This window comes from Falco biarmicus, chromosome 3 (assembly GCF_023638135.1).
Source record: "Falco biarmicus isolate bFalBia1 chromosome 3, bFalBia1.pri, whole genome shotgun sequence".
Classification (NCBI taxonomy): domain Eukaryota; kingdom Metazoa; phylum Chordata; class Aves; order Falconiformes; family Falconidae; genus Falco; species Falco biarmicus.
The window spans coordinates 106,567,889-106,593,372 of record NC_079290.1 but is presented as its reverse complement, the minus strand read 5'-3'; the positions used below and the strand labels follow the sequence as shown (position 1 = coordinate 106,593,372).

The window sequence follows — 25,484 nt, the reverse complement described above, 5'->3', positions numbered from 1 at the left end:
GCGTCTTTTTTCAAGTATGAAACTTGTGAAGATGAAGGGTTTTCATGAATGAATGAAAGAAAAAAAAAAAAGACATACTAAACGTTCATTTGAAGCAGAATCTACTTTTCCCTCTTGTGGGAGTTAGAGCTGTATGGAACCCTCCGGAGCATGGCTCTGCAGCTGTGTGCAGGAGGGTGCTCTTCGGCACTTCGGCTGGGTTGCTGAATGTGTTGCTCTCTGACCTGCATCCACCAGCAGATGCTGTAGATACCGGTACAGCTTAGTTAGAGGAGAAAGGTTCTTGCAATGAATGGATAGAAGAAATTGTGTGACGGACTTGAGAATCTTAAGTAACTTAGTCTTTACTGTTGTTTCTTTACAGCCATTACAATTAAGTGAATATTGTCTGTGGATGGAGTAGAAGCCATTTTTGTATAGCTGTGAAACATCTCGTGCTTCAGTCCCATCCTTAATGAAACAGCAATAATTCTTGTCACCAGTTTTGGCACTAATTTGCATCCTTTCTGGGGGAAGGAGACCCAAATAATTTAGACTAGCTTCCAGAGATGGTCTTGCACTGAATTTTAGGTCTTTGGCTTACATATGCAAACTCTGTGAGGTGTTACTAACACCAGCTACTCTTTCCTTTACTCTGAAGACTCCCTGTGTGTTGAGGGAAATGTGCCTTTGGAGGTGAACTCTCTTCCCAACAGTCGGTTGCTTTCACCAGTGGAGTGACTGGGAAACCATGCCTAGATGAACTGAATAGTGGAGTCTCGTTGAGGCATGTGTTGGACACCTTGACTTTTTTATTTTGATGCTGGCGTTTGCAAAGCACTCTGCAGAAGACCTGCGTCCTAAAGAACGTGAGCCCATGTGAAATGAGATGCCAGTTCCTGGCGCTGCAAAGTGCTTGAAGTTTGTGGAAACTGGGCTTCATAACCAAGTCCAGACAGATTCAGTCCAAGTAGGGACGAGGTTTCTGATTTTCTATTGTATTTCAGCTGTGGCCATCAGGTGGCAATCTGATCACTAAGATCATTCACTGTTCTGAAGTCACTGTTTGGGTGGGTGCCGTTTGGTGCTTTCGAGTGTCCTGTGTGATTTATAGATGTGTCTTCTAAGTTTTGGTCTGCACCTGGCTGTCAGCTTTCCACCCTGTCCAGGACAGAGAGAGCAGGCAGCAAAGCTCATGCAGAATTCCGAATGGAGTAAGGCAGTGTATAGTACAGGTACTTGTTATAATTTATCTGAAGTAAGTTATAGATGGGCAGCACAATATTCAGAGGTAATGAGCCCTGCCAGTTGTTGGCAGTGGCTAAGCACATACTTGCTTAATGTAAGTATTTGCACTCTTGGCTGGATTAGGCTGTAACATTGATGATTTGTTCCAGCTCTGCTGGTCTACAAATCGGTCATAAACATGACTTTCATTTTGCTGATGAAACATACTGAGTGTACAGCAAATAGAGACAGAATCCTGTCGCCCCAGAGTTAAAAATGTAGGCGGTCTTGTTTTCTGGCAGTGTGAAATATTCTGTGTCTTCTTTCTAATGTAGCACTGTATCTGGTGATTTTTTGTTTGATCGCTTTGTTTTCTTCCCTAGGGAGTGTTTCTAAAGGAAAAGTCATGCAGCGTAGGAACCTCGATACGTTCCATGGAGTTGTAAGGGTGGTGGTGACATTCCTGTTTGGGGTCACCCACTGCTCTTCCTCTAGAGTCAGAAAAATGGAAATGAATCCCAGGGAAGTCCTGGCCTAGTGGGTATTTTCTGATGATACCTTTTCTATTATAATAGCCCAAGAACAGACAGTTCTAGACAACGCTACAGTTTTAATACCTGTATGCGCTTCTAAACTTACAGCTCAGAATGAGTTGCAACGTTTGACTAACTGACTAAAAAAACCTTTCAACAACCTAAGGAAAAAGAGTCTGTCAATCTATCACTGCGTTGTTTCAGTCTTAGGTATGAAGTCACAATGCTGGGTGCATGTTTATATTTTCTACTGTCTTGCTCACATTCTTTTCTGGGGCCAGAGATTCCAGGTTAGCTTCAAAGGCAAAGTGTGAGTTCAGTGGGTGCCTGTAATTCTTCTCCTTGTTGTGTAGAAAATGAAAATACTTGTTTTTTTACACATATTTTGCATTAATATGGACCAATTCAACAAGAGCATCCTCTGACCTGGCAGCATTGTGGACTTCAGCCTGTTGTTACCTTACGCACAAGTAGAAGTGAGGTGTTTCTGTGAACATCCCATTCTGGAGCTGTCTGCCAGATTTGAGCCTGGAAAGTCACCACGTGTCAGCAAACAGCACAGTGCCATGGAATATAACAACAGTGTTAGGGGCTCAGTCCCGTCGTCTCTTTGCTCTGAATATTCCCATTGCTCTCGATGGGAGTTCCAAGTACAGAAGGAATGTGGGATCGGGCCCAGTTTTATATTTATTTCAAGGTCAGTGCTGTTCAAGGCAGATTGTGCTTACTGATCAGACATGAGCAGTCCAATATTAATTCATTCTCGGTGTGTTTGTAAGTGTCCCTAGCGAAGGGGTTGGAGATGCTCTTTGCAATGCCTGTGAGTGTAGAAGGTGCTTAGTCATTTCAGATAAGCAGACATTTCCTTAGCAGAATATAATAATACTCTTAAGAAATGTATTAAAAAACAAATACAAAACCTACACCACCCCCCCCCCCCCGAAATCTAAGGCATTGTTTCTTCTAGCACCATTTCCTTTAACATCAGACTTTCTTTTTCTTTCATTACAGCTGCTAAATAGATTATTCATGAGATCTCTCATCAATACTAAAGCATCACTTTCATTGTTGCAAGAAACTCATTGGTGTCACACAGATTTTAAGCCTGTACCCATATCTGATTATCTGTGGAAATATCCTTTCAATGGGTCTTTTTATTGAGTAATTTTGCTAGTGAGCTTTGAAGGACTAATTTTAGTTTCATGACAATAACAATAAGGTCAAGTTGTATTTCTGTACTGCTTTTCACACAACCAGACATTCCAGAGTATTGAAATACTTGCCATTAGAAGAGGGACAGATGTAGGACAGCATGGTTGTCATCAGTGAATGGCCACATCCCACATGCAGCTCTCGAATAGCAGCCAGCTGATTTGTGTTGAAACTCAGCAGAAAGGAAGATTATTCCTAAACAAGATGTTTCTCTGCTCTTTTTTTTTTTCTTTTTTTTAAAAAAAACCAAACCAACCAGTTGTGTTGCATCTAGAGTAATCCTGAGAAGAGCAGTAAGGTCAGCAACTGGTGCAATAAGCAGCAATGGCAATCTAGAAGATTCCGCCGTGCCATGATTCTAGGCCTATTAGCAATGTGATAACCAGAAATTAGCGAGGTTTAATCAATATTGAAGAAGTAGTGTGAGTAGATGGACTTGTCACAGATGCTTCAGCTCCAATCAAAACTAAACCCCAGCTGCTGAGTTTGCCTAAAATCCCTGGAATAAGCATGAGCTGTGGAGAATATCAGCTAGTGCATCTGTGTGGTTTAGGGGGATCTCTGGAAGCTCTTTCCTAGCAGGGCTTACCGCTTCCGAGGCGGACTCAGAAGGCACGCTGCCCAGAGTTTTGCCCAGTGATGTTCTGGAGAAGGCAGGTAGCAATGATAGGAAGGGTGGATGAGGAGCTGTGCTGTCCGTGCACCCACAACCTCCAGTGGGTCCTGGCCAGATGCAGGCTGGCTGCCCCTTCTGCTGGGCAGCGCACGGAAGGAGCGACAGGTACAGGAGCAGCTCTGATTTTCTTTGAGAGCCCTGGCTGTTAATAAATACTATGTCAGAGCTATTGATCTAAATATTTGATTGTGGTGACGAACCCAGCGTGCATCCACATACCTGTTTGGTGATTCTGCTCACACGGATGCCGTATGGTATCTCTTGTATCAGAACTATCATGACCTGAAAACATTCTGTTTCATTGTCACCACATGCCCGTTGCCAGTCCTTGATAACTGATTTTAGCAACTAAAAAGGCAGGAGGAAAAGATGACCTGTGTTTCATGATTTCTCTTAAAATATGAGGTCAGTCACATACGGGTTCAACTTTGGAGTAAATTAAGTTTAATCAGAACCAGCCTGATTGTCCCATAGAAGAAATAAAATTACCAGTGTTCAGTAGCGAGGTGTCTTTATGCTCTACTTGTATCATTTGAAAATTTTCACAGGTTGTGCTCCAATAAACCTAGTTTTGCTTTTCAACTCAGTTGGAATTCCTATTTCTTAAGTGCAAAAGAGGCTAATCATAGAGTCGAATATAATTTGACTTGCTAATACTAGGAGAGAAAACATTTACAGCAATCACAAGTATTTTCAGGATTATGGAGTATATCATACTTATGAAAGCTTGTTTCTGGCTACATATTTGAGTAAGGAGGGTTGCACTTTTTAGCAGAGGAAACATTTGTAAGCTGTAGCAGGCAGTTCTCTGTATTTCTTAAAAGCTGGAGCAAAAAAATGTTGGCAAAGGAATGAAAATCCTCGTCTTTAGTGAAGTCTGCCACCAGGTTTCTTAGGCATGAACTCAGGAAAATCTTTATTAGGCATAAAAAAAAAAATAGAGAAGGAGATGTGTCTTTCACACAGAAGGTATATTCTGAGGGTATAGAAGACGTGTAGTATGTATACCTTAAGTTGAGCCTTGCTTTTTCAGCTATTCTTCCCTGATGGTTTCTATTTGGCAGCAAGAACTGTCTTCCATGCTGCAGTGAAAACTGTAATTTTTGTTGGGTGCTGTTTCCCCCCCGATTACATCAGAGGTCGGTCATTAATATGCACTGTGGGAGTCCCTCTCATTTCTGCATGGTCCACAATGAGGCGGTTGTTGGACTTGTTATCATAGTGGAAACTACTGTGCAATGAAAGCACAGTCATGCTGCCTCATGTTTAATTGAGAGATGGCAAATCTGTTCCCAAAATACTTCAACTACTTGTATTGTATGACAAATGTGTTTTTCTTTTCCCCTTCATCTGTTTCCCTCCCCCACTTTTTTCCTTTTTGGATGAAAAAAAAGCTCCGTTTTCGTTACATCTGAATGTTGTAGCTTAGCAATTGACTCCTCTTGGAAAAATCCCCAAACATTATTGCTCTCCAAGTCTACCGTTTTCACCCTTTAAGCTTCCTATCTGTTACGTATTTCAGGCTCCCTGGGACTTGTGGTTACACCACCCCCCCACCCCCTTTTTTCTTTTTTTCCCTTTAGCATGTTGAGAACTGGTTGTGTAACTTGCTTCTCCAGCTTATTTCATGTTCATGCTGCTGTTTGGCATCACCACAGGTGTGTTCTGGTGGGACCTGGTTAGCAGGGATGATGCCCTTATGCCTCTAGCGGGTGAGACTGGCCACATGCGGAAGGCGGCCCTGGGGTACCACCTCTTGTCTGATGGTGTGGGACAGTCAAAAAAGGCCTGGTTCTCCGCTTGTTTACCCTGAATCTTCTTCACCTACCATAGCTCCGATGACTCTTTGTACTAAGAGTTGATGTTACGAAATGCCGGGGCCTACTGAAAGGTGCTTCCAGATCATGCATCACCACTTGTCTGATGGGTGTGCAAGAGAATTACTTTGGGTATCACTCATTTTTTGATCCAGAGCAGTTGTTCAGTCTATTCGTAATTCTCCAATTGCTGAAAATTATTTAACATTAAATTAATGAATTAGACCATCCCTATACCAGCTTTATTCCTGTCAGGTAGAATTTCCAGAATCAGAACTGCAGAGCTCAGCTGATTTTTTGGTCAGTACCCTGCTCAAAGCTCACCTTTTTCCAAGTCAGTTTGTTCATCCATCTCGGTTGCTTGCCACTTCTTTTGCACTGTTCCCTCTCCTAAATCTGCTTTTACATTTCAGTACACCTCTTTTACAAGTTCTGCTCTGAGACTTCCCCACTAGAATAATATTTTCGTGTGTAAGTAAGCAGTGTTTGCAATTCCTTGAGATGCTCTCCCTTTCAACAGATAGGATATCTTTTGTTTAGTGTTGAAAAAGTTGGGTACTAACAAACATCCCATTTTGCTCTGTGAGCTATGGGATTAGAAGGAAATAATAATCCACGCTGAGTTTCAATTAATGGCTGGAATTGTACACTACAAAGTTAATGCACTAGCTGATGGGAATATTTGTCTTTTTGTTAATTCAGGATTAATTTGTGATTTATAACTATGGATTTATTATGGGGTAGCTACAACTAACTTAAATGTAATGTCATGCGAACCATTTTAGCTTTACACAACGAACCATAATTTTCTTACTGACCGGTATTTTGGAATATTACTTAAACATTTTACCCAACTTTCTGTTAAAACTACAGTTTTCTTGCCAGCTGATCCCCCCCCCGCTCCGTATGTGCATGTATTATCGATTGTGCTTCAGATTGATACAAGGCATGTGAACGTGCATCACTCAGTTCAAACAGGGTATTCTAATGTGCTGATGTGGCAAAAAATTTGAAGATGCGTAGTATTTACTTTTTTTGTTTCCTAGTAGCTTTCAGGGAAGATGTCTGAAATTTACTTCTTAATCTCAAACCATTAGAGTAAAAATGCTCTTTGTTAGTTAGAGGGAAATCTCATTAGTGGTCTTTGTGCACTGGAAAGTTGGACCTAAATATGTATGTATATCATGTTTCAGATATAGGAAATAGAAGATACAAGAGCCCAATTCTGATAACTCTATGTTGAAATGATTGATGATGCCTGAAAAACTGTTCACTTAAATACAGCCTATGATGTTAAAATATTATACTTTCTTTGTATGATAAAGATTGTAAAATCTGTAAAAGGTCACGTTTAGCACTAGGAATCCAGAGAGGTAAATGTATCCCAGAGATTAAGCCTGTTGTCTTTAGTAGAGCTCCTTTGATAAATTTATTTGATTTTATATATATAAACTAATTTATATTATTTTATGTATTATATATTACAATATATATTATCTATTATGTATATAAAATATGTATTATATTATTTATAAGCTCACTGGGTTTAGCACTTGCTTGGATGATCCTGGCATCCTCTAGCCAGTTCTAATATAGAGAGTTCAAAAAAGTTGTTAAAAACCCACAGATGGTCCAGTCAGGAGTCTTTAAGGGGTTGGAAACACACATTTCAGTGAAAGATATTCTATCCTATGTAGCTCATTCAAGAGGTTAAGAGGTGACATCCTCAGAAATTGAAAAGGGAGAGATGCTGAATGCGGAAGGTAAAAAGGAGGCAGACGGCTTGGCAGGGAGAGAGGAGACAAAGGGGCTTCTAATTCTCCATTAGCACTTGCTGTTGAACTGTGTGCTTCGTGGGGGGGGGGGGGTGTTGTACAAGCCCTTTCCCCTTAACGGTTATTGCTACTGGGCAGGAGCCTCACAGTGCGGTGTGACGGTGGGGCGGCGTACCAAGGCTTGCTGGCCATTGCTGGGAGATCTTAAAGCAGGGCATTTTTTCAGCCTCAAACATAAGCAACGTACCACCTTTTGATCTTGAAGATGGAAATAATTCAGAGGAGTCCCGTGGTCTAAGTAATGTAGGAGGTTGTGTGGACTTAGCACAAATCCTCTTTTCTGTCCTTAAAATCTATCAGTGCTGTACCTATTTGCAGATCTGTTGGTTGTTTATGGTACATCTCTGCCTCGCTGCATAGGGGCTCTCTAGTGTGGCAGGCCAGCTTGGCTCAGGAAATCACACCACCAGGGTTTTATAGTCAGAACACAGATGCTACAGTGGATAAGAGAGAAACTAGTGACGTGGGGTTTGGTTTTTGTTTGATACAGCAGCTTGTGTTTTTATTTTTTTTTATGCTCACCCCCAAATTGCTTCTTTTGTTTGCCCAAAGAATGTTTCAGAATGATCGCTACAATTATAAACCTGTAACATCAAACCTTAAACCCCCTGAAAATGTCAAGATTTTTAAAGTGGAAATAATGTACTATTGTGCAGCATATTTTTGGAGTCCTAAAAAGAACTCAAGTTCTTGATTTTCCAGCAAGCTAGGAGAGACTGATGGGAAACACTTGCGTTACAGCTGAGGCCTGGTTAGCTGTGACCGTGGGCCTGTGTTTGGATTGCAAACTGTGGCAATACTTTTACAAATTACTCTGCTCTATTTTTTTCCCCAGTGAGTGGACAAACCCAGTCTCATGTATTCCTATGCAGTATAGGTGTTTGTGAGGTTAGAAGGCATTTTTTCAGACAGGAACTGTAATGGCAGTCTTGCCAACTGAAGTATCTCTCCTTTCTGTTGTATCTTTGGAGTAAGGAGGTTGCTTTCCTCATGAAGGTGCTTGGCTAAGACCTCTGAGGTTCATTTTCCAGCTGTGTAGCAACCTGTTTATTCTCATACGGCTATGTGTCTCACCTGTAAGACTCTGTAAACTATTTCCCCTTCTGTCTCTTTGTAAATTCTTTGAAGAACGAGCTCTCTTCTAAGCAGGGCTGGTTCATCAGACTGAATAGGAGCTTTCAGCAGTGGTGTCACGATAATAGCTGCATTTCATAGGAATAAGTGTATGCCAAACACAAGCACGTCAGAATGTGGTTTGAGTGTGGGAATTTCACTGTGTACAAGTCCAAGGAAAAGTTGGTCAAAACCCAGAGTTTTCTGTCTTTGGGGAATTTTGTAAAAAAAGTAATAAGTTTTTTTTAAAAAAATCATCTTACTTCTGTAATCACAACACTTAAATTTCAGAATTTGGTGTGGTCAGGAAAGCAAAGGAGGAAAGGGGATAATTAACTTTGAAATGATTGGAGTGTTTGGTTCCGAAAACAGAAAAATGAAATGTATTTTTGCGTTCTGAGATCTGATGTCCACTCAGCTACGATTCCCTGCAGCCCTGTGACAGGGAGGGAAGAGTCCAAGCAGAGCTCCAGCTGTGTTCTCCAGGCTCCTGATGTGGAAATGCGGCTGAGTCTCTGTTAGAACAGCAGGTCCAGGGACTTGTAGGAGCCCATCTGCACAGCATGGAATAGCTGGAGGAAGCCCTAAGAGTCCATATGGCGAGGCTACCTTGGAAGATTGGCCTCTTTGGTTGACACATACCTGAACTTGGAGGAAATGTGGCAGTTTCTTAGCAGAACTGCACCCAGCAAGCAGAATTCTGCCGTGAAATCACTGAAATGCATGTCTGAATGAAGCATTTTGGATTTGACAGACTATCATTTTCCGGTTAAAAGTATTTTTCTGAAAACTTCTTAGTCAACTATTTTTCTGAAAACTTCTTAGTCAACTGCTGTGCTCACAGACTTTTTTCTTTATTTAGTTTTCTTTCGGTGCATTCTGGTAAACATATCTCAGATTATTTGTTTTTGGCAAGTAATGGAAGAGCAAGGGATGTTTGAAGAATACTTTTAGCTTGTACAAGCCAGTATCAAACCAGAAAATGGATACATGTTCTTACAGTTTAATAATGTAATTGACTTGTAATCTGTGAAGTGTAATAATTTGTTGCTGGAAAATGAAGCTTAAAAATCCTTGCAGGATTAAGGGCATTTACTTTGTGTGTGTGTGTGTGTGTGTGTGGTGTGTTTGTTTTCCCCAAACACACACGCGCACACACACACGCTCCCATCCTATCCTCTGAACCAATTTGATTCCCACTCTTTTGTAGTCACTGAGCTGAACAGTGCTGTGATCATACTGAAGATGCTAAGCATGAAAGATTTGATATGGTATTTCTAACTGGATGGCAGTTACCTATTCTGGCTACTAATATTAAGTCCTTATACTTAAAATTTTGCCTTTATTCTATATACATCCCATTCAAATTTTCTTAAGTGTTTGTGTGGGTTTTTTCTACTACCTTATACCACTGAAGAAGTTGAGGCATAGGAAAAACAGCTGCAGTTTTGCAGATGTTTTGTGGAAAGACCACACAAATCATTATTTTAAAAAAGGAAAAAAGAAATAGTGACTCGCCTCCGAAATTCTTACATCCTAATAGTATGAAATTAAATAAGCATTTTAGGCCTGTGTTTTTAAGTGCTTGGGTTTCTTTTTAAAGAATAATCTTATCGTACTGCTTGGGTTCATCTGTTCCTGTCTAGTTTCTGAGATGTTGTGTGGCATAGAAGAGGGTACAGCCTTTCCCTAGCCCTTTGACCGTTGTTGCACTGCTGCAAACCAGATCCTTGTCCTGTGGAGTTCAGTGAAACAATATCTGTACTGTGGCTGGGAGTGTAGCTTAAAATGCTCACTGTTCGAGCACTTAGGACACATTAGCTCAAAGTAGTGTTAAAAACTAGCGATGCTTTTGTTACACTTGAAAAGGTACATTGCTGAGACGTAGCTGGAAGGTCAGATCAGGCACCGCTTCTGTTGTGTGACACATTGAACCCAAGAAACCCAAATACTAGGCAAGCAGTTCTTGCCAAACGTAACTCAGATTTTACCTTAATTTCTCTTTTATTTCCTCTACAAAATATACTGAGCCAGTTAAAACAATAAATGGTTACAGGGAACCTCGAACACTTCTTCTGTGTTTTCTTCCCTCTTTTTGTTATTGAAAGACAGCCCCCCCCCCAGTAGCCCTGATCCAGTATGCCGGGGCAGGCCGGCAGTTAGCTTCCATCTCATCCTTCAGGAGCACTGAATATTGTGCAACCAGCAGGATTATTCTTACCTCAGTTCCACCTGAGTTCTGTAGGTGAGGATTATCTTTTTTTCTGCCACTACTTTTATCCTTAAAGCATGTGAACTAGGCTTTATGAAACTTTGTCCCAAGAAGAGATTAACTGATGTTCACGTGAGTATTTCAGTGTGTTTTTGTTCTGCTGTTTCCCCTTTTAGGTGACAGCGAGATTGTAAATAATATGTACGAGACCGACCCTGATCTCCTTGCTGGCGAAAGTGCAGAGGAGGAAACAGAGGACAGTATTATGTCCCCCATTCCTGTCGGACCTCCATCACCCTTTCCCACCAGTGAGGACTTCACTCCCAAGGAGGGCTCACCTTATGAAGCTCCCGTCTACATTCCTGATGACATTCCAATCCCACCAGATTTTGAACTCAGAGAATCTTCGATTCCAGGGGCAGGGCTAGGGATTTGGGCCAAAAAGAAGATTGAAGTTGGGGAAAGATTTGGACCCTATATGACAGTACAAAGGAGCACATTAAAGGAAACAAACTTTGGATGGGAGGTAAGCGTGCTGAATGTGCTAATCACATTCATTTGTCTTCTGTGCAAACTGTTCATAAAGCTAGACTGAGTCCCGACTGGCCTGGGGACACCAGTAGTGGCTTTGCTAATGCCGTATTTCCCTGCGTTATTTTGCATCCCCGAATACCTGCAGTATTTAAAAAGCAGCAGAAATCCTTTTTAAGATAGCTTCTTGGGCTACAAATACTGCCCTAGCACCATTTTGGAAGGTTGGTTTTAAGTGATGTTGGGTCACTTCTTAAAGTGCTTGTCATTTTCAAATTGTGTTCAGAACTTGTCACAATGGAAGAAATATGATTAGTCGCATCATGTTTTGTAGTTGGGTGTGTTACCTTTGACTTCCAGTCCATGTTAGCTGTGCAGGCGTTATTAACTGGTCATAGAAAAATAGCATGTACCCATTAACACTCTAGATGTTCTTGAGTTCTTGTTCTGCAGCAAAGATAAAGAAATGTGAAAGTCATTTTCCCCTAAGAGCTAAACAAAAAACAATCTTCAATGGGAAAACCAGCACTATCCCAGAACTCCTGTCTTTCTCCCTGCTTTTCTGGGATTGTTCCAGAAATCATCTTACTCTCTTCTGCTCCTATATTCTTCATTTGAAAATATCTCTACCCCTACTAATTACCATCAATTATAGTAGATTCTGTGAACAGTGAAACATAGCCTAGGATTTGTGCTCTGTGTCCACAGCCCTATCCCAGTGCCTCCAGTGTCCGTTATAGAATACATAATTGCTTCTCTGTTGTAGCCCCATGTCCACACCAACACTGCAACACCCGTGATGGGCATCAGATCTGCTGTCTTGTCTTGAGAAAGGGCTGCATCTGGGGAAGCTGGTTCAGGCTCACGTGCTATTTGAGGGCTAGCCCTGTCCATCCAAACACGCCGAAGGTGAATTTTACCTCCCTTTTGCCCGGGTGAAGCAGTAACTTGGCCTGTTTCCTCCACCAGCCACTAACTGACATGAAGCCACGGTTTAAAAGCTATTTGAGTACAGAGGTGAGAAGCAACTAAGGGATAAAACTGTAGGACTTATCATGTGGGCAAGCCAACAGTGCAATCACAGCAGCTCTGTTTTCTTAGAAAACAAGGTCAAAAAGGCCAAACTTAAGCATTAACATTTTAAATTGTGTCTGATTATATTTATACTCTTGATTGTGAAGCCTGAAAAATCAGTGAACAGTTTGATCCTGTGAAGCCCAAAGAAGTATGTCCAGATGTTTTAGTTTACTTTTTTAATTGTCCAAAGTGCAGAAAAAAAGCAAACCCCACTTGCTAGAAAACCAAAACTCGGTCATGTTTTGTTGTTCAGCAGTAGGAAGTGTCTGAATGAAGAGCTAAAACCAGAGTTTGGTTAAATGGCTGAGTTCAGAAGTTTGCTTTTCTCTCTCTCCTAATGCAGGGGAAGAAGGGAAATTCAACAGAGTTTTGATTCCCTGTCCCCCCTGCCGACGACATTGCTTAGAAGTTCATCTTTGTGTTAGCTTCTCTTCTTGTGAATATCATGACAGAACATTTGATTAGTATTACTGTATTGGCTTCAAAACACGGGGATTTTTTGGAAAAAAACCCATCCCTGTAAATACACTGGAAACACTTGCCTGTTTCAGGGAGGCTGTAGTTGTAGGGCAGCTTGAGGTTAGCTGATGCACTGATCACTTTAAGGTCTCTCTGAGACAAAGCACAATTTTCCTCTAGGAATATGAAATATTTATTATTTATAGGCTGCAATGTGGAAGTGGCTCCTACAGAAAGGTGAAGTCTCTTTTTCTGAACCTAGATTTTATAGGTGGCATTTGTTGTTTGGTGTTTTGTTTTAAGGTTGATTTTTTGGGAACAAAAGTTCTATCCTCCTTGGCTACTAGAAGTAAGATCAAATTTGAAAGGCAAATCTTTTTTTCTATGACCTTGGCAAAACTTTGTCCTTGTATTTCTGATAAAAGTTTGTATTTACATTCATGTTTTTAAGAAATGTTCCCTATATCCATTCTGCACTGAGTGCCAGGCCTGATACAAGCCGTATCTATTCACTTCGGTCTACGTTGACTTTGTGATACTGTTTATTTTTGTAGCGTAATTGAACAAACTTTCTTTCTCTGCGGTCCTTCTCGCATTCCAGCGGCATTCTTTTGTTCTCTGATTCGGCCCGTATGTTTCATGCCTGAAAGGAAGGACTATGTGTCCTCCATCAGATGTCCTCAAACACTGCCTTCGACCCGCCCTGACACTCTCTCTTTTGACCTTGCCTGCACTTGCAGACACCTCTTGAAGTTTTCCACTTTAAAGGCAGTTCAGAAACCCATTTTTAGTCACTCGGTACCTTGTCATTTCACCGGGGAACAACGTACATGGATACCTTCGTGTGCTAAATGGGAATTAATGTAATCAATACTGTCTGCTTGTGGGTTGGTTTCTGAGCAGTTTCCTTTGTGTGTAAGGTTGAAAAGGCCTTAAAGAGATGTTCAAGGCAACTTGACATGATGTCACTAGGAATGATGCTAGGAAATTGTAACTTGGGCTATGTTTCCGTCCTCTGTTAAGAAAACTTTAGTTGGCAGACAACCGGCAGCAAGAGAAAAAAAGAAAAGGGAGGGTTTTTTTGTCAGCCTGTAACTTGTTGACTAGACTTTTGCCTCTACGTGTTGTTTCTTACAGTAGTGATAAATCTAACAGATCTAGTTTCTGTAGCATTCCTTGAGAAGTGTTCCTCATGCTGTTTGATGTTATTCTTTGACAATACTTCTCTGTAACCTGTCGTTTTGACTTGCAGTGACTTGAGAGGTGAATGTGGTTGTAAGACTTCTTACACGTGACTCCTTATTGCTGGTTAACGAGATATTACCATTATACCTGAAGTGCCTGTCCTAGTAGTTGTATTAGTATTTGTGCTTCAGGAAAGATGTCTGTGCTTCACACCCAACCTTCTTATCTATTCATGCTTCTCAGTTCATTTTCTATAGTTTATACTCTTGATAATGCCACTTCTCTGGACACCCCAGCTCACGCCCTCAAATCCTAAAAACCTCATGTTTTTTGTTTGTTTGTTTTTAATAGTCGTCAGTTCTTTAATTTTAATAGTGTTTCTGCCTTTCGCACAGAAAGTTCATGCCCTTCATCACAGGAAATTTGTTGTCAGGCTTTGACTAAACAAAGAGTGCCACTAGAAGTGGAAATATCTAAGAATGCTTTACATCACATTTTAAAGTGGCCTTTCATTAGCAACATCTCAGTTTTGCTAGAAAACTGTTGTTTATGGTGTTGTATAGGATGCATCTTTGTGCTGAAAAATGCCTATCTGGCTTCTGAACATGGTCAGTGTGCAAATTTCTTAATGGGTTTGGACTTGTGCCCATCTGTAATGGGCCCCCATCTGCTGTGGGTAGCCTCAGGCGTGAAACAGTGTGGGGGGACGCTGAAGTAGGCTCTTTATGTGTAGGTGTGTAGGAAGGCATGGCTTTATTGCTGTTCTGTGGATTTTTGTAGTTAAAGCTTAGGCATGCTAATTCAGCGTATTAAAATACAACACAAATTTAAAAATGCTTCAGTTTGTACTTCACAATTAAGATTGGTTTCTTCTAATTTCTGTAATTAAAAACATCCATTGGGAGGGGGGCTGGAAAATGGGCTGCTGAGGGCTTTGATTTGAAAATGGGTCTCTCTCTTCTGTCCAAGGCATTAATGCTGCAGAAATAGCTTTCTCCTTTCAAACTTCAATAAGACTAGATCTGTGAAAATTAAAATGAAACAAAACAGTTAACTGTGTTTCTTTGCAGTCTGCAAGAAACATGGGCTCCTGTTTGGAGGCAGCGGCCAGCTCTTTTTTTTTTTTTTTTCACCTGAACTGTTTGATCCAGACCTGGCTCTGGTGTAAAACATCTAGCTCCAGGAGGTAAAAGAAGAATGTTCTTTGCTGAAACTTTCAGCTTTACTCATTATTTCTCCTAATAGCCTAAAACGTCATAGAGAATACAGAATGCTGTGTCTTACTTGCCGTATCTTGAAAAAAAGATACGTATTTTTTTTATTATAGATGTTTTTCCTTTTAGTCAGACAGGAGGGACTGGGTTAAGACTGGGTGAATACATGTCCTACTTTATCTGCAGCAGGTCTTTACTATCTTGTTTCTTTGAATGTTTTTCCTCCAACATTTGCTTTGTGGAATATGTTGTAAAAAATATTCTTTAAATTAAACCACACCTATTATTCAAGGGCTTTTTTAACATGGGATGACAGTGAGTGATTCATGCTCATTTCATAAAAATAAATGAGATGTGTCGGTCTTCCGGCCCCCACCCCCTCACAGGGATGATTCAGTAAGTGCTTGTATAGGATGGTGTGCCGTGTGTTTTCCCTCTGTGCCTCATTCCCTGACACTACTGTGCTGGTCATGTTTATCTACCTTTTTTTCCTTAAAAGACACCACCCAAACTAAAAGCCTTGTGATTATTTAGTGTGACGTGATTGCATTTCTGCTCTGCTCTCCTGATCCTATTACTTCCTTGCCTGCTGACACAGAACATACCATTCAGAGTACCCCAAATAAATCACAGCATGTTTTCACTTTATTGCCTCTGGGACCTAAAAAAAAAAAAAAAAAAAAAAAAAGGCGTAATGATTTTGATCACTTTGTTGAGCAAATAGTGATATTTATCATAGCACTGTTTATTTTGCTAATTGAGAGAAGAATGGGAATCACATCCTGGAGAGAAATATAGCAACTGAATTCCAGGGAATTTGGAAACAATCAGATACGCTTTTAGCTCAGTTTGCTTCACAGGGTAAATACCATTAATAAAATTTAGTTATTAGTTTCCTTGTTTTGATTTGTATTTTAAGAGAGGTTATTTCCTGAAACACAAGAGACTTCTCTTACGCTAAAGTGTAAGAGGCAGGCTTCTTCTTTACATATGGAAAATAAGTGCTTTCATTTGATACTTTAGGGTGAAGATATAAGCTGTCCCATGGAAGACAAATAACTGTGGAAAAAATAAGAGCCGGCAGCTAAGGATGCAGCAGACATTCTTGGCTTCACATCTGTGCCAGTGGAAAACTCTGCTGTTTTTTGAACATGCTTTATAGTGTCAGTGATTCATAGTAGTTCAACCTCCCTGTTCCCACAAAATAGAATATTGAAATTTTGGTGGGGGGGTGTCTTTTGTGTTTATTTTATTTATTTTTTTTTTAAATACTTGTGAGTGCCAAGGGAAATTTATTTCACACGACTGGCTTTGAGTGCTGAGAGGAGAATTATATTGTATTTCCTGGAGTCTTAAAAATATTAAAAAAGGAAGGAGACTCTAAGCATTCTTCTAGCAGTGATGGTTTTGCCGTGCTTTCCAGTTAAAAGAACATGAGGCTAAATTCCTTCAGTTCACTTTAAAGGCTGATACGTTTTGTTAAAGAAGCATGTTCTTGTCTGTCCTGTTTCTTAACAAAAGATGCTAAAAGAAGTATGAATCCTTTAAATGAGCAAAGAAATCCCAAAACCTGTTTGCACTCATCTCTTGCTAATGTTCTTTTAGCTCTTAGACTGAAAGGATGTGATGACATTTCCTTGTAGTTTTTCTTCATGTGTCTTCTGATTCATTCATTTTCTCTGGCCTCTGCCTTTCCCTTTGGCTTGAGAATAATGTTACTGTAACAGCTTCTATCGCTCAGGGTAAGAGCTTATGAATTGCTGTTTTCAAAACCACATCTAATGCTCTTGCAGGGAATGAGCAGTCTTGGAAATTGCTGAAGAGTGGTGTGCATGGCCATTCCCTAGATGGAGCGTGTTACCTACGCAGAAAACATTTCCCATGCAAGATTACTTCACAATTTCTCAAAGTTTTGTTTGGCTAGAATAATTCTGAAAAAGAAAGAATCTATGGCTTCATAAGGTAAACAGAACGTGAGAGCACTCTGGGACCTCCCAGATATGCTCTTAGCCACTAGTAGTTGCTAGTGGGCATCTGTAGTTAGAATTTATATATATGTGCATTATAAAACTGCAGGTAAACTTTTGCTTTAGACTGAAAATGGGCACGTAAGTGAAAAAACTAACCTCAAGGAGGACAAAAAGCTCACTGAACTCTAAATATTGTAAATACTCTGTGATTTTGGGCCAGCAAAGTTGCTCAATGTTATATGTGCTAGATACTGTCCCCTTTCCAGAGGACAACTGTGGTGAGAACAGCAACACTTTAATTTGCTCCACAATACATGGCCTTTGTTGTGGTGAGGAAGGGGAAGGAGTTAGCTTCCAGGTCCTGTCAACTATTGGGCTGTTTCCTATGCCTGGTATTAAAAACATGCCAGTAGGCACATGCTACGGGCTTTTGATTCAGAAAAAGAAGCAACAAAGAAAAAGCAGGGAAGTGTGCAGGGGAGCTGCTTCTTGTATCAAAGGCAAACCCCCATTCTCTACAACTAAATCTGTTGGGGGGTGGAGTGTAATTTATTAATTTCAACCCTGGATACAAATGAAAAATGCTCTCCGTGACATCCAAGTGAAATGACTGAAATTTGTACCATTTTTTGATGTTTCACCAAATGCTTCAATGTCAGGGTTAAAAGAGTAAGCCTTTTTTAGGCCCAAGAATGCCAAGATATCTTGCTCTATCTTAGGCCCTTCTCTAAAACATGGGTATATAAGGAATTAAGAAAAAAAAAAAAGAAGAGACAGGGGAAGGGAATGACTAAGAATACCTCCTGATATTTCTCCTTTATTTCCATAAGGGGTAATAACTCATGAGCAATCCGGCAGAGGGCACTTTCTTTAAATAGAACATTCTGATTCACAAGCAGAAAAAGGAAATAAATATTTTCTTTTCGTCTTTGAGAGACATCCATGAATATCAACTTCTGAAACAGTATTTTATCATCCACACTTAAAAAAAAAAAAACCCCAAAAAAAAAGGAGAGAGAGAAAGAAGAAAACGAGGAAAAGAAAATCCCACAAAAAGCTCAGCGGTGACCACAGGGTTTGAAAAATAGCTCTTCTTCTTGTTGAAAGCCTTGCAGAACACAGGGCACTACTTTCTCTGGAATGTTAACCTATGTAGAAATCCAGCCTTTATTTTGTCTGTTCCCAGAAAAGCCTGGCTGATGGAGCATTGGAACACAGTAGGCTTTTGTAAAGGAAGTGATCAATAAGTTAAGAGTTAAAACATAAATATACATGGGGCTTTAAAGGACACATCACTGTGGAGTCTTCCAGTTGCAATTTCAGAAGGTGGAAGCAATGCAAAATAACTTGCTTTGCTGTTCATAGGCTGCTTCTGCATGGTAATCACAGATGTGTTTGCTGTTTGAGAAGACAGCACTTGTGCTACTTAGTAGTAGGTGTGATAGTATGGCACCGAGGACTCCAGCATGAGCTAGCCATACCAGAATGTACCTGAGTTCTCCAGTGACCTTGGGAGGTGTCTTCGAAGGTCGGAGCTGCTGCCGCTTTCCTACTTAAAGGTAGGCTATCCACACCTCTCTAGTACGGTCCTTGCTGCGTGAGGGACCCTGCCAGCCAGGTTCAATGTTTTATGTGTTCACCCAGTTATTTTCTGGGGTCCTTTTTCTGCGTAGCTTATCCCTAGCCCCTGAGTCCCAGTGACCTTGTGCTAAGACATTAGAGACAGTCGTTACTCAGCTTTGAGTTAAGGCTTAATTACTTGGAGCTGTGTTTAGACTCCTAAGGTTTGTGACATGAGCAAACCTTTCAGTGAACCTCATTTGAGTTGCTGGTTAAACATGAAGTCTGAAGGTTTTAAATTAAATTTCTTTGCTTCAATCTGTATGATACAAGAAGTAGCAACAGTGAATTTTCCAGAATAAAATGTTCTGTTAATTACTTTCAGAGAAAGGAGAAATCACATTCTCTGCATAATTTGGCACTGCCCTCCTCTCCCCATAGCAAATATGGAGCAGCACCGCAGGTTTGGAGAACTGCTAAATGTAGCAACTCTTACTTTGTGGTATTTAGCACTTGACACATTTTGGCACTTTGATTGCTCCTTACTTGGCTCTGGAAATGCAAGTGGGTTACCTTTTTGTATACAGTGATGAAAACGACCCCTTTGGTCTGTGGTTCTTTCTGAAGTAGTGGGATGTAGGTGGGTCTTTGGTTTTCACTGTTGACGTATTAGTTATTCATCCTTTCCTTTTTTTTTTTGGTGTATTTCATCACAGCAAAATACTGGGACCTGTACAAAATGAGACAGTCTTTGTACTGAAAGTTTACAACTTTGGAATGCAGGACCTGTTTATCCAAGGAAGGTGCGAGGCTAAGTTTGAGTCACATTTAGAAACATTAATGGAAGAAGCATGTCTGCAGGAGGAGGGCTAGTGGTCAGACAAGGTGGCCATTGGTCAGTCAGAGTGGAAGGAGTGTGTCCATGCATAGGGATGTCTTTGAAAATTTTATTACTAATCGTGGGCTTTGTTTCTCGAGTTGTGGCTAAGGCCAGCTGCTTTGCAAATTGTCCTTGTAAAATACCCACCTCGACTGGTTTGTGCATCTCTCATTTCCTAGTTCTCTCTGTTCTCTCTGAAAGCAAACAGATAAGAAGATCATCAGAGGCACAGGCCTAAGTGGAAGCTGGTTAGCTAATTGGGTTCCAGACTGGTAACAGTATGCTGTGACCATTTAATGTGTTTGCATTGATCAGAGACATGCACATTCAAGTGGGATGAGTAAATAAAGGAGAGGCATCTCTCTTGCAAGGGAAGTCAATCTGTGTACACATCAGGAAGCACAGACGAGAGAGCGGTTCGTCAGAACTTGCCATCACTCACTCTCTTTGCCCTAGAAATACACAAAATGTGCTTAAAAAAGGTAAAGTGCTTTGCACTGAAGAGTATTCTCACCCAGACACCCTGCCTGTGCGCGCTCTTTAGTGGGGCTTATTTAGGCTGCTCTTGGCAACATGTTGCGAGCGAAGTAAATCTCCAGCGTGTCCTGGAAGCAATGTAATGTACAGTAAATGATGCAGTAGTTCAGAAGTCCTGATCTTTAACAATCAGCTTTGTGTTTAATGCATTTCATAACCTTTCTGGTATAGAAACGGCAACGTTCGGCCCACTCATGCCTGCATTTGTACTGAGGCAGTTTGTTCCACACGCAGAAGTGGGTATTTTCTTCCTTTTGATCTGATTAGCAAGCAGTATGTTTCTTCACTTTCAGATAATGCCTGGGCAAGTCATTGCTTTAATTGTACATCTTATTGTGTCATCCCTCTTCAATCATGTTCAAAAATACCTACATTTCACCCTTGTCCCCCACCTCCCTTTTCCCATTTAGATCTCACTGAAGTCCATTCTACCTTATCAGCACAGTAATTTCATGAGCAGAGCTAGGATTTCTGCCGTTTAGGCCCCGGCCATTGTCTGTCGCAGCTGCAGTCAAGATAAACCCTCACCCAGAACAAAGTTGGAATGACCTTTTACAAGCAGAATCTGCCTTGTTTCCCTCCAGACTAATTTATCAGCCTTCATTTCAGCCTAGTCTCTCAGCAGAGGCCTGAAAGAACATTACAGAGAGCATGAATGAACAGGGGGATTAAGATGCTTGGCTAGTCCCTCTTTTTCCTCAGACACCTTCTGGATTTACTGAGATGTAAGCTGTAAATGACCGTAAGTGGTGAACTGCCTTAAACTTGGAGTAAGGGAAAGGGAAGGAGCCGGGGGGTGGGGTGGGGGGTGAATCACCAAAGCCAAATGTTTGGAAAAGGAGAGTGATGTTGGGAACTGGATAAACCTCCTGTCTTGAAGTCAGAAAGTGGTAGGTCTGAGCAGTAACGGAGTCCCCCGGCTCCGCTGACCGTTGCAGGGAGGGCTCCTGCTTGGTAGGCCAGTCTGTCCCCACGAGGGGCAGGGAGGGGGGACAGCCTGGGCAGAAAACTGCCCCGCAGGGAGAGGGGCTCCAGCTTTTTCAGAACTGCTAACAAGGGGGTCTTGCAAATTTAAATCCAGTTGCTTGATTTAAAGCAAATTTTAAAAACTGGATTACATATGTGTGTGCTACCAGTATTTTTGTGCAGCAGACCAGCAAAAATGTTATTGGGAGCATGATTTTAATGCTGCAAGAGCTGTAGTTTTTTTAAAGTGAACTTGACAAGTGTCAAAGAGCCTAGTGTGAAAGAAAAGATCCACTTTTACACTTTTAGCTGGCAACAGCCATAGTCCGAAGGACGTGCTGTAAGCAGGGAAATAAATATTTGTCTCTTGCAGGAGGGGAGGGTTTTCAGCTATAGTCTGGGTGAACAACCTGCCTCTACAACATGGGTGGTTGTTGTTAGCTTTAGCGGAATTGGGTAATTCCACCCCTGATACCATAAGACATCAGGTATCTTTTTAGTGCTTACACCTTTTAGCTTTCTTCATCTTTTATATAATGCACGAAAGGGTTGTTTAACAACTTTGAAACATTACTGTTAAATCACAAGCTGCTCAGTTGAGGGGGGCGGAATCCTTGTCTGTAAAACTTGAATCATTGTGGTGGATTACTTTAATTGAGTTGACTTGAAAGCTTTTGCAAGGGAAGAATTAAACACAGCTCCAGTGATTTAGCCTTTGATATTGGTAGCGGTGGTTATTACCGGTGCTGTATTACTGCATGTGTGTCTTCTCCCGTCAGTCGAGGAACACAGCCGAGGCACAAAGGCAGGCTGGGAACCTGCCGGCGATGCTCCCTTTGGAGCCAGGTGTGCAGTCCTGCTGCTGTGGGGTGGGTCGGGGGGGGCTGGCCAAGTGGTGGAAATGTCTACATAGAAAAATGTAATGCAAGCAGATTTTGCACCCTCGGTAGATTATTTGAGCTTCTGGTATATTTGAATGTTTTGGAATGTTTCAGCTTACAGTGAAAAAGAAGTAAGAGGCGAAGGATGGAATGAATGGCGGGTGTGGGGGGAGTGTGGAAGCAGTCAAGTGAGCAGCAGGGCAAAAACATACTGAAGAACCAACTTGTGAAATTCATGTGGCAGTGTCAAGCAATGGTGAACATCAACCGCAAGATGTTTAGAAGCTGGATGCAGATAAAAGACCAATGTTTTGAAATTATTTTAAGGTTATGAGGAGTTTAGCGTATTCACTGGACAAGCCTGGCATTTTGGCTATGAGAATTTCAGATCTTCCTGTGACTGTACATACCAAAAAACCCTACTGCAATTAATTGGTATTTTCCTTTCTGAGCAGTAAAAGCCCTCAAAATGCAGTGACTTGTGATTATAACAGAAACGTCTAGGTTTTTCTAAAGCTTTGGAAGACTTCTGATTTAATTTAGATATTTGGGTGAAAGTTCAGGCTGTGATTGCTTTGTATCTTCTGTGTGGCTAACCCCTATTTGTGCCTTGCCAGTCTTTTAGCTAGTAATGTGGAAGTCATAGGATTTCTAGAGTTGATGCAATCTTTTTTGCTCTCAGTAGCGGGTATGTTTAATCTCTTATTGAGAGAGCTTAATAATGCAAAAGTACTATACTGTTATGAAGCTTGCACCATGTTATATGTTTACTTGCATTCAAACAAGAGGTGTGTGTATCTGCTCTCGTAAATACTAACCAAACTGTTGTTCAAAGTACTGATTTACGGACACTTCCACTCTCAGAAGTTAACTGTCTTTTGCTATTCATAAGTGCTTAATATCATCTCCAAAATGAATTTCAGCAGTGTGGAAGGGAGATAAAAAGGCTGTCTTTCTGGAGAGTTGTTGAGGCAAAATGCAGATAGTTACTTATAATGGGAGAGATTATTTTTGGCTCTTGTCCAGTTTCCTGGGAAATGGACAGAAAGAAGCTTAATTTCTTGTAGTCCACTGCAGCTGTGCTTAGGTTTTAATAAGCACACAAGCTTGATTTAAAAAAAAAAAAAAAAAAAAAGAATCCAGGAAGTTCAGATTCTTGTCAAGTTGTCTATGTTTTTTGGAGGAGAAATTGGGTTTTACTGCTAAGTGGACTAGCAGTACATCACAGACATAAGTTAAGCGTCAGGGATGGTGCTGACCGAAATGTCAGTAACCCTGCAAAACTTAGTAAGTGAGCGAAAACAGTCACAGGTTAACTTCCATTTACATACGTGTAAGGTCATGTAATTTAGTGGAGAATAATCTAAGCTGTGTCTGTGCAATGCTGAACTTCAAACTGGCAGAATGGAGGGAGGAGAGCTTGCAGTCTCTGCTGACAGAGCTGTGAAATCATTGCCTCAGTGTGCAGTGGCAGCCAAAAAATAGTCAACAGTACACGGGGCTTACCAGGAAGGATGTTGAGTAGAAGGCAGAGGACATCATTGTGCTGCTGTATAGATCGTGGTGGGCCTCCATCTTGCAGCTGTGGTGTGAGGAGAGGTAGAGCAGAGCTGGGGAAAAAACAGGGGAGGGACACTGAAATTTCCCAAGGACTGAACAACTTTTCTAGAAGGAAGAACTAGAAAATCTGGTTTTGCTGACTTTGGAGAGGAGAAGGTGTAGAGTAGATAACTGTTGAAGTTTACAAAGTCCTGAAAGCAGTGGATAAAGGGAAATTGTAATTTCTATCTAAGAAATAATGTAATACCTGTAGTAGGAGCATTTGATGAAACTAGTAGAAAAAATGTTTAAATTAAATACAAGCAAGTACTACTTCATGTAGTGAAAAGTGAATTCCAGAACATGGTATCTGCTGAGACAGGTAGATCAGAAGGTTCTGAGAGGACTGGGGTGGTGTGAATCCAGCCCATGGATGGATGTATCAGCAGGAGTAGGCAGGGATATTGTCTCTAATATCTCTTACGTAGTGGCTCTGGATACTGGAGGACTACGAGGCAAATGTAGTGGTAATGGGCTCCCTAAATACTGTCTCCAGCTTTCATTGTCGTCACTGCTCTTGTCCTAAGGTCAGGCAAAGACCAACCCTGAAAACGTCCTTGAGGCTGTCCTTTGGCAGAAAGGGGCATCAAGGGCCAAAAAACAACCAAGGAAGAAGTTAAATGTTTCTGGGTGGTAACAAATGACGTAAAGGGAGAAGTTGTGGGGTCAAGGGACTAAAACAGGGAACACACCAAACAGTGCCCCAAGTTAGAGGGGGACATGCAGCCCTCCTAAGGCTTCTGGGCTGGGCAGACCATTGGTCTACTCAGGGCATTTCTTAGGACCTGATGAAGGTGTAAGTGTTCCATTCTGTTCCCTGCTCTCTGGCAGTGCTGCACTCGTGTTAGTGGTGCACCAGTGTTTCTATTGCAAATCTCATTTTCAACTCTTTATTTAGATCCAAGCCAACAATCACACTGTAAATTCACGTCTTGCCTGCAATTTATTAGGAGATTTTGTAGTGATTGGCTGGAAATTTCAGATTTAGAAATTTGAGCCAAAGTGACTTTTTTTCCTGTCTTTTCTTGGTTTTCAAAGTTCCTTCATTTTGTAAAGGACGTGTGTGTGTGATATATGTATTGATAAATGCATGTGTAAATTTACTGCTTACTATAAACTGTAATTGGCAAGAGTAGTAATATAGCAAATTCAGAATGTGAATGATAAAATACAGATACTGTATCCTTTAATTTATTACCTGTATTATCCACACTCTACGTTTTCCACTCTGTTCCCTCTCCTTCATGAGTTGTGTTTTCACTAGACTGGCATTTTCCTACTCTGATGAATTAACTGTCAATTGAAGTTAGTGAGATAAATCAAAACAAATGGACACACTGCTCCATATTGACTTTCTCGCTGCCTGGTTCTGAGAACCACTTTCTGAGCACTGTGCTGCTATTATGCTCGCTTGGTTCTAAGCAAATGTACAAGAAAGAAGGAACTGGGGGAGGTAGGTGTTTAATAGCCATCAATTACATTTTCACTATCTTTGTTTTATTTAGGATCTTGTCAACAATGAGATCTGTCCCATTTACCTAGAAAGAAGACACTTGGCGTTGTGTCAGAAAATGAAATGTTAGATGGCTCTCAGGAAGCATACGCTGAAGTTTAGATCTTTTAAAATGTGGTCTTAATCTACACTAGAAAAAAGTTTTTGAAATAACCACAACAGTTTTAAGTAAAAAGGAAGGCACATTTTTATCAGCAGGGGCTATGTGCAGGCACTGGCCGGAACAGAGAAGTCTGTAGTCTGAATCAAGTGAGATTTACTAACATTTGCTGTGGGAATTTGCTGCGTGTAATCACATAGTCGTTGGGCAGGGGACTTCAAGATGTTGAAGTCTTGGCTTTTATCCCAAGATAGCAGAGCTGTTTCTAGCCTGGTTTATTCTGTTTGTGCAAGAAGATGAGTGATGATCAGGCGCCCCATAACTAGGATCATCTATGTTGCTGATCAGACAAAACAGTGTATACTAAAGTAATCTAATACTAAAATAGTATTAGAAATTAGATCTGAA

The 25,484-nt window shown here is 41.0% G+C and overlaps 1 protein-coding gene across 1 annotated transcript in view; it reads left to right on the top strand.

Moving 5' to 3' along the window:
- PRDM16 (PR/SET domain 16) overlaps positions 1-25,484 on the top strand; it is a 345,680-nt gene that overhangs the window by 115,963 nt on the left and 204,233 nt on the right. The window contains exon 2 of the mRNA XM_056332565.1: positions 10,781-11,130. Coding sequence (XP_056188540.1) covers positions 10,781-11,130 — 350 coding nt within the window. The remainder of the gene's footprint in view (positions 1-10,780; positions 11,131-25,484) is intronic.